General features: G+C 37.6%; 1 protein-coding gene across 1 annotated transcript; it reads right to left on the reverse strand. All coding sequences in view use genetic code 11, as the record gives it.

The window, feature by feature from the left end:
* Window positions 1–3,324: 3,324 nt before the first annotated feature.
* Window positions 3,325–8,901, reverse strand: EGR_05835 (tegumental protein; the record flags this gene model as incomplete). Its single annotated transcript, XM_024495084.1, has 3 exons — window positions 3,325–3,652; window positions 4,071–4,162; window positions 8,779–8,901. The coding sequence occupies 3 exons, from the start codon at window positions 8,899–8,901 to the stop codon at window positions 3,325–3,327; spliced, it is 543 nt and encodes a 180-aa protein (XP_024350547.1).
* Window positions 8,902–10,123: the final 1,222 nt, after the last annotated feature.

The raw sequence follows: 10,123 nt of genomic DNA on the forward strand, positions 1-10,123 counted from the left end.
TGACCAAAAAGACGTGAAGGCTGCGTGGTGCTTGTTTTTCGAATACACCTTTTAGGTGATAAGCGGTTGGTAGAGGTTTTAAAACGTACATTCGAAAAGCATGAAACACGTATCTCCTACATCAGAGCCGCGTCGCGATTTGATGTTGGGTCTCATGTGTGTCCTTAGGAGGTTTGACCAACAGGATGAGATTCGCTGAAATGGTACTAGGTTCCATTTACGTCTGCTTTGAGAGATAAGGCTTCTGCCCAACCTTTTTCGCTCCCTTCCCTGTCATGTGCTGTAGACACATACCGCTCTGGTTTGTCATACCATCAGGCCACTGAACAGTCTGTATCTTCTACTGTTTTAGCTAAGTCAAAACTCGGTCCTCTCCACTCATCACGGGTTGTCATGCTGTCAGGTAATGTGTGAAATGTCCCACTACTGTGAAAATAGCTAACACTTCACGTGCAGTAGCACTTTCTGTCTTGCCTGCTTATTGAGTTTGGTGCTCACGTATGCAACGACGGCGGTTTGATGATTTAGTTTATCATCCTGATGTAAATATATGCTACCCACAGCTATATGTTTCACTAATGTCATACATTGTTCAGACTGAATGGCGAGGCACCCGATTGGAAATTGGCGTGAAGCAGACAATATTATTCAGTTCCTCCCATTTACAACATTTTTGGTCTGCTTTTCCATTAGCATATGCAACGGGCTAGCGATCTCAGGAAAGCGTAGGAAACAATGCTATTCTGTCTGACTGGTTAGTGTTGGTGCTGAGCAGGTGCTAACTTGCTTTGTGCGGTCTTCCGCCACCACCATCCCATTTCTTGAGACTTTACGTCACAAGCTGCGTGTATGCGTGTGCGTTGTGGAAGCTGGCACTTGTGTGAATTTGTCGTCTAGCCTACGTCTTGTGGATAGGTGATCAGACACTAATTCAAGAGTAGAATTATACCTCTAAAATATCCTTACCGATAATCAGTACGTTGCCTAAGTGTATTATGCGGTTTTCAAAATTTGTCAAACTAGAACTGTTGACAAAAGTTGTTGACTAATTGCAGCTGCACTAAAGATTCCGAAAGCCGTGGCTTAGAACTCACAACCTGTCAGTTTTGAGCATCTCTACTTACCAGTATCTCGATTTTAGCTTTGATGTAAAGAACCACTTAGAACTGCTTGAGGAGCTTGACGATTTATCTATGTAGAGTGGGGAGATGCCCAATTCTTTGCTGTCTTTCATTACCAGAACAGTCGATGGGGCCTGCGATGATTTGGGAGCTTTGATGACCACCTCTTTTTTGCGCATCTGGTCGACGAAAGGAGAATGGTCCACCTCCTTTAGCAGAGGAGGTGGTACATAAATCGGTGGTTGGCGGATTGGTCTGCTTCCTGTCTATCGCACGTTCGATGATACCTGTCCTTTCAGGCTCAGAAATCCTTTACACGAGGAAGTTGTTGAGCTTAGCCAGCAAGTTTTGAAGTTCACTTCACTCCTTGTCATTTACATGGGCTAGTTTTGAGCAAAGGTCACTTAAGCTGCTACTGGTTATCACTGCGATTTCGAGGAGGTCGTTACAGGTGTACTAATCACAGTTTCGATGAGGGAAACTTCACAGTGTGTTTACGGTCTTGGCAATGAGCAGGCACCCTTGGCAGAACGTAAAGAATAGCCCAAAGAGATTATGTGCCAAGCTAATTCTTGACACACGAGGGATCTTACTACCCCCGTTTTCATGTCAATGGTATGTTGGTGTAAAAAGATCCCCCTATCCAATGTTATCGCCTCTCCTTTCTACTGATCTTACCGTGTGAGATCGTGCAACAGCCTCGATTGTTTGATGAAGGAATGGAATGGTTTGGAGTTGAATGAGCAAACTCTGCGATGCATTGTTGACCAACCTGGCTACACTGAAGTCACGGAGGAGATGACACGAGTGACCATCTAATTTGCCCAGAGTTTACACGAATACATGGCAGTCATTGAAGGCTGTCATTGGGAAGCAGGCACGACATAGGAGAAGAGGAATCACCCAAGGTTGGGTGGTGAAGTGGACATCGTAGGACATCGTAGCTGCTGGGGCTGCTGCAGTTGCCGTTGCTGTTGCAGTATTGCAATATGGTAGACACCTCCTTGCCATTCTTCAATATGAAGAACCCAAATCACTGGGAGGATAACTAAGAGGTAAGAGAGGGAGGAGATGTGTAAGAATGTGGTGTTCATGCTGCGAAACTTGTCAACCGTATAATGTGTAGGACCACTCCATGCCCAAATTGAAGAACTACTCATCTTTTGACTCTTGTTGATGTTAAGTCAAAAGATGGAAGACGTACTCTCCTATATCCTGTTTGTCTAGCATGTTTGGCATACTCCTCGTGATGTCCTCCATCTTTTGGACGTGGTAGCAGAACTCGGGCCAACTTCTGCTGTTCTTGAGGGATGACAATTTGTGCCAGTTTTAAGTAGCATTTCCTGAAGTCGGTTTTCGGGGTTATGGGGCTTTGGCTGTCAGCGCAGTGGAGAATGAATTGTGAAGACGTACACAAGAGATTGTTAAGAAGGAAACCAGAGGCAGAGGTCGACTCTGACGTGCTCGAGTCACTCGTCAATATCTGCATCCGCTACGTATGAGGAGGGTTTATCCTAGAGTACCAACGCCAGAGAAATTTAGACGTTTCTTAAATTAACTCCCAACTTTAAATCCTCCGATCAAGAAATTGCATTTGTAGATGGCAAATGATTGTTTGAGAGCAAAATTATGTTTATACGGGCGGCACAAGTTTCATGAGGAATTGCAATTTATACTGTCTTTTTAGGGAGGGACGGAGTCACGTGGAGCCTCAGGCTCGTCAAAATCAGCTTCTTTTAACGGGAAGGTTCATTAGACACCCCGTTTTGTGTAGAAAACTTCCATTGTTTAAATTTCCCATGTATAAATACATCGTGGTCACCTACCACTAACGTGGAATCAACATTCCCTCATAAGGTGAATGCACAACTAATGTACGCATGGATAAATTGCTAATATGGCATTCATTCATTCACTTGTACGTGTAGTATCCAAAATAATCTTTGTTTCGTCGTTTTGTGTAAAAAATCAATTTTTAACCTTGACATCTGATTTAGTACCGAAGATTCATATTTTTGCATTACTCTTTTTGAAAATTTTACAACATATTTGAGGAAAAACGCATAACAGTTGCCAATTTTTCCCTTATTTCACAAGAACTCAGACCAACAGAAGTACTTATTAAAGAATCAAAACAGGTGCCAGAAATAACAGGCATATCGAATTAGGTAATAAAATGTTTTTTTTTTTGAGGGTTCAGTGTCTAGACAAAGCAGGCACAGCAACCGCCAGTTCGCTTCTCCTTTTGACGCCAGATGAGGTATTTATGAGCACCACCGTCGGGGCTGAAAGCATAAAACTGTTTGTTAATTGCATCTACAGCTGGAATGTTGTGTTCATCGAGGATAACACGTGAGCGCCAACGAGGCCCGTGCTGCTTGTCTAGGTAGAGTAACATTTGCTGCATCGAACCACTTGGGTCCTCCACCTTCCACTCTCTTTCCAGGTACTTGGTCACGTCAGTCTTCTGCTTTGGCGATAGTGTACTCTTGTAGTCTACTATCTCTTTAATGTCTGTAGGTCCCGGTGATCTGCAAATAAAATTGCAACAGAATGCTGCACTTTAGCGAAGGCAGTGACTTAATAGGCTTCGGCAATTTTTGACTAAAATTTAAATGTTCGTACAAAAATACTCCCTAGTCAAATAAGTAGATAATTTCTACCCTTAAAATTCGACTAGCTCATATAACTGGCGCAGCATTTCAATGGGCATATCTTTACCCATTCCAACAATAAATTGCCTGATATATAAGCCTTTATAGGGGAATCTACAATCACAAAATATATAAAAATTTAAATAATTTTACTGTGTGTATAACAGCCAAGCTGTGCCAAATTAAAAACCAAGGCAATGAAGCTGCTGCCAATTGCTGCAAAAATTTATATATAAATTTAAAATTCAAAGGAACCTGTTGAATAAATTGAATGATTAGTAAAATGCAAATTTACGCCGGATTTTTCTTATTCAACCCGATGACCTCGCAGAAATGTTCATATGTGAAGCTCCCTGTTCTTTCGGGATCAAAGAGAGTGATCCATCTCTGATAAAGTAGTAAAAGAGAATGATAGTTAGAAGGTATGACAAACGCATTACTTCAGCAAATGAGTCAGGAAGACCAGCATTCTCTGCGAATTTGTTTAAATCACCATGTGTTATAAAACCGCGATTGTGAAGGTCTATTTCTGCATAGGCAGAAAGGAAGCTCCTATGTAAGCTTTCAGTTTGCAGCATGTCTGATCGAGGAATAATCACCCTTCTATGTGAACCACAAACATCTTATTTAAGTGACCCAGACGTTGAACTAAGACAAATATGTGGGCATAGTTTAATAAAATGTTGGTTAGAGACCACCATTTGTTAAGTCAACTTGCCATACCCACTTATTGCCTGAATTAAATAAAGTATACAGGAACCAATGACGTATATGTTGTGGATGAAAGTGCAAGCCAAGTCCAGTTAATGTAGTTTAAATTGATAATAGGTCCTCATAGAAACAATAAACTTAATAATATGCATCGCGCATGACTTCGATCCCACCAACGGTTGATGATTACATATTTTATAAGAAAACTATCTGTCGGGCTCTGACGCATGCAATTTAGCACAAAAGACAAATAAAAAAGTGAACATGCGTTGGATATGGGTCTCTTTTCAAATTATTTACCACAGCGAGTTGAGTATGCGCACAAGAAGTGGGTGCATTAACTTAATTCCAATTACAGTGTATATTAGCATCGACTACGCTTTAGTATGTGACAATATGTATACAAGTGGCCTCAAGAGAACGAATCCCAAAAAGGGCTTTTGTAAATTTCTACCAAATTTCGATTTAGAAATTTTGACTGTAACTATGTCTGCAGAATTCTACATAATGATTTCTTTTAATACTAAAATGATCCATGCAAAGTGTTCATCCAGACAGCAAACCAAATGTCAATGTACTCGGCTTTGTGTAGAACAAAGAACTATATAATATAATATAAAAACAGGAATTTTGTCCAAATTTTTAGGGAAGTTTTTGGGCCAAAAACTAAGGGATTTCTATGCGTATAATAATAAAAATAGTGACTCCTGGGTAAATATTCCCAGGTTAAAATTGTATGGTTAGGAGAAGTGAGCAATCCATAATACATACTCAAATATCAGGGCATTTTTCATCTGAATATAATTTAAACTATTAACTGAACCTACATGTCAAATCTATTTAATCTCAATGTCAAGGAACCATTTTTGGAAATTTAAAGTAACTAAGTTCCCTGCATTCAGCTCTGCATAGTGATTTAATCACATGGAAATATAAAGCAAGTGGAAGTGCATTCCAGTGTAACGATGCTATTTGCCACCCATAAAAAAAGTGATCACCGCAAAACTTGCCTCCTGAAAAACCTCCTTATAACACCATCTGAGGTAAGGCTTTTTACCAAAAAACAAATAGAATCTCTTAGAATATTAAAAATATTATTGTTTGCGTAAACAATCAGAACGTTAGAAATTAGCAATTTAAAGTAAATGAGAACGATTTTTGGCATTATTTTGCAAAAAGTAATATCACACTCAATAAAGAAATTGGATTCATATTTAAAATATCGTCGTTCTAAAGTTGATAAACGGCTAAAATTAAACCAATAGAGTTTGACGAAAGGGTCAGCAATTCGAATGAAGAAAGAATTGAATAAATTGATATTTCGGACCAAAACGAATGTTATTTTTAGTAGTTATCTATCGATTTATTGTAATAATGAGGGTTTAAGTCAAAGTCTCATCAGCTACTACAATGAGGACTCGATTTTGATTGGCTTATTTAATAAATGCTAAAAGTATGATGGACATTCGCCCCCATTCACTGAATTTCGCATGACAAACAATAAAAATAACTAGTCAATTTTATCATTAAAACCGATTTCCAAAAAAATTATAATAATTAGAATCTGGCATTGATTTGTTTTAACGTCGGAACAAAAGAATTGCAGAGAGCCGCAGTGTTTCTTTGATGGTCGAATTGTTGTTTTATCGAGGTCACCATTATGCAGGCAAAGATATGCATCAATTAAAATTTATAGTTTAAGAAAATCTATAAAAGGGTAAAATGCCTAGTGGGATGGTAGACCTCTCATTCCGAAGAACTACGCAAAACTATGCAACAAAAGACTTCACTTCCTGCTGGCATGTGACGGAATTCTTTCTGATTTTAACCTTTTATGGCCAATAAGATCGATGGAATAGTTACCAACCTACTTAAGGGTTATTCTGAAATTGGCCAAAACTTTTAAAAACAACAATTCTAAAATTAAGCATTCACCCATTAATGAAACAGGTCTGCAAGTATGCTTAGCCTTACATCGACGAATTTCTGTCCCTTATTTCCGCGTTTTGCGTAATCCTCCAACTCCTTATTAGTAATCCACCCTTTGTTTTCAGAATCGATCTCCTTGTAGATGTGGTGTAGTGCTTGTGCCATTTCACGTTCGTCTGATAGCGCTGGTGGCAGCAGTGGCCGCAGATACTACTGCTGCTACTGATGATGGTAACTACCTATGCGCTCTAAGGTCACAAAAGCAACAAACTTCTCTCCAAATGCAGGTTGCTTAGTTTTTTAGAAAGACTTTCTTGTAACAGCTACAACAACTCGCATTAGCCAACTCAAATATTCATGAATTAGTTAGTCAGTTCAACTGCATTTATATTATTACCATTTCAATTGAGGCCACCTACTTTGAACCAGGTCATGCATTTTGCCTCGCACCTATGTGGTGTTTTGGAAATTTTGAATTCATTAGGCCTTTAGATTTTTACAGCATTCATAATCTCGCTAGCATCTTTCTAATTTCCTATTTACTGACCGTTATATAAGTCAATATCGCCAATAATTTGCCGAACAACTTATTTTTAATTAATTTTTAACTATTCAATTTTGGAATACCGTGGATTTTGCCTCATTTGATCAATTTCAAAATGACGTCTATTTATTTAGAGGAAATATGCGCAAGATCAAGCAGCTTCTTACGCATTACTACAATTCTATGACAAAGTTGGTCATTAAAAATCGACCAACTGTCAAACATGAAGGGAAAAATGTTATCAAAATTACAGACTATATAATGGTTTTGTAATTTGGAAGAAATGTGACCAAATTCTTAACTCATGCGGAAGCGTCTCAAACGGCGAACGTCCCGATGGTGCTAGCATTATGTAGTGAATAACTTAGCGACAAGTGGCCAAAACGGGCATGGTTTTCATAAGTTCTATGGGTGTTTGCTTCGTGTTTAATGTTATGCGAGGAATTTGCGAATGCTACTTACCAATCCTGTAAAATGCTGCACTAAGCGCCATTGAGGAATCAAATGAACCATGTAATGAATGTTTGGTGTATTTTACACTGTAGTGAATAAGATTTCATTGGAAAATTGTGCGAAACAAAGTACTCAATTTATGATCCAAAAATGGATTTGCGACAATGCAATTTCTGCCTTCTTAATCTGAGAATTCTTTAGCTTATAAATTTGAATGAAGTGTATCCATCTGTTCTAAATATTTTGAAAAACAGTTACATCTCCCACAAGAACAAATGCAAGGTTTGTAGTGTAATAAGACCCGGACAAATCTTCAGTGGTGTGCTATAGCATTTGAGGAGTAAGCATATTCTGAGGCCTACTTGAGTTTTGCACATTTTATTTGGAAAAAGTGACTACATTATTTGCAAAGTGAATTGGCCAGAAATTACCTTATATCGTAGCTAATAACAAATAAAGTACCCTCATTTGACGGTTTATTACTGCGTTGAAGATAAATATTATCAGTGCCTTTAGTCATAAAGACCGTCGAATTTGTAGGCATGGTTTTAGTATCAAAGAACAGGAGGTATACTTTTGGTACACATTTACTTTGATGCATTTTAATAAAGATAAGCAACGTACATTATCATTAATATTCTTTTAAACTCATAGTTGCAATGTAATTAATAAGATATCATTTGCATTTGTGCGTAAAAGTGTTCATTATTTTCTTTTAAGTAATGCTGTGCCTACTTATTACAATTTTGTCATAGCATTTAGACGTGCACAGTCGTTTGTTGCATACAGCAACAAAGTAATTCCTGAAGCTGTGAATTTTTGGCTCAATATAAAGAACTACCTTTTACAAGTATAAGTATTGTGCATACATTTTACAAAAAAGGGAAAATAAGGAAAATAAGGGAAAATAAGCTCATTAAAGAAACGCTGATCTTCAAGGAGCAAGTGCCTCCCAAGAATGTGCATCCGTCTATTGTTAAACATCCAAGGAGAGAACACATGCAAATTTGTCTCATTAACTCGGAGAGTATTTGTGCTTATAAAAGACCTTAAAACCACCAACTATTCCTAAAACACTTAAAATTAACCTTAAGAATATACATAAATAGGAAGCGGAAGTATTAGCTTCAAATATTTCCAAATAAGAGACATATTCATCAACATTTGTTCTGAATGATATTGAAGTAAGACAAAAAAGGGAGGAATAAGGAAGTAACTATAATTTAACAGTGTTTAATATGCACAGATAAGTTTTCGCGTCTTCATTTTTGTAAAACGAGGTGTAAATTTGTTTCTTCCTTTAGGGCATTGCCTCATTATGAAAGAAGGGGGATTAGGATTGTGAAAGGAATGTAGCAGGACTCACTTGTACGAAGGCGTCAGGTATATTTTGTTCACGAGCATAGTTCTTCAGATCATCATGGGAAATAATATGATCATGATCTTTGTCGATGTTGTCAAAAGCTACGAGGAATCCGCGAACAGCCATCTGTGTGTCAAATTTGAAATTTGTTTTCAGACTGCTAGTGCTATCACATCCAAACCACCTCCTGTTTCTTCTCAGGACTTTCAATTACCCGTTGACCAATCAGTGTTCATGTGCTTAGCTACGCATTTGCGCACACCATGGCACACATTAAAATTCGACGTGTGAGTCACATTGCGTTGATCCCATTGGTAAATAGTAGTGGATATTTGTGTTTTTAATGAGGTTGACATTGTTGTATTAGCAGCAAAACAGCCCCGTCTAACCAAATGTAATGTGTGAGTTCAGAGTGCTTTTGTCACACACTTATCAGGTATGAAAAACTGTTGAATTATCGTTGCTTTCAGACATTAAATTATTTAACTATCATTTCTTAGTCATTTCAAATTGACTAAAGTTATTTGGTACCACAGTTGTACTGTTAATTAATTAGCTTTTTTTAGCTACTTTAGCCTATGGAAAGAAAAGAAGCAGGGAAAATACTTGAGATCTAGGTGTGGAAAAATGAGTGATTCCCACATTGGTTGTACTTTTCTTCAAGTTCTTGCCAAAATAGCTAGCTTTTCTGTGCATAGTGACGTTAAGACTTGTTTCTAATGTCAGCATATACTAGAGGGTGTTTAAGTAATGAATCTATTGACTTCTAATTGAGAGGTAAATATTACGTACAGAGTGTTGCAAAAAATTACTTTGAACAGGAAGTTGAGTGCTAAGTTGCAAGAATATATTAAACCTTTGCTTACCTTTGTACCTTACTATGTTATGCTTCGAGATTTTAGTTCGTTTTCAAAGCAGCTCCTTAATTCTTTTGCTCAAAACGACTTAAATAAAAAAGCCCATTTTCTTTTAATTTTAAGGCAAAGTTTTTGTAATGATTTATTTGATTTGTAGACACCCAAGATGCAAATTTTTTACTCTTGTTGCTTGAAAAATGCTAAAATGCATTTATAAAAATTTCAGTCCTTGTAAATAAACAATTAATTATTAGAAATGATATTCTATCAGATGGTTTAACTTAAGATACCATTTTTACTCTAGAACTTAAAATAATGTAAAGCCCTTGACTTTACCAGTGCCTTGAATATCATATATCTCGTGTGTAAGCCTTTTCCCATTGAAAAATACTACTTCTCTCCCGCTAAAACGAGTAATGTGTTATACGTTAGAGCAAGAAACATTCTAAACGGAGCGCTAAACCTCTTACTTTCTAGGACGGACGACAGGC

The sequence above is a fragment of the Echinococcus granulosus genome, assembly GCF_000524195.1.
Source record: "Echinococcus granulosus chromosome Unknown EG_S00046, whole genome shotgun sequence".
In the NCBI taxonomy this organism is placed as follows: domain Eukaryota; kingdom Metazoa; phylum Platyhelminthes; class Cestoda; order Cyclophyllidea; family Taeniidae; genus Echinococcus; species Echinococcus granulosus.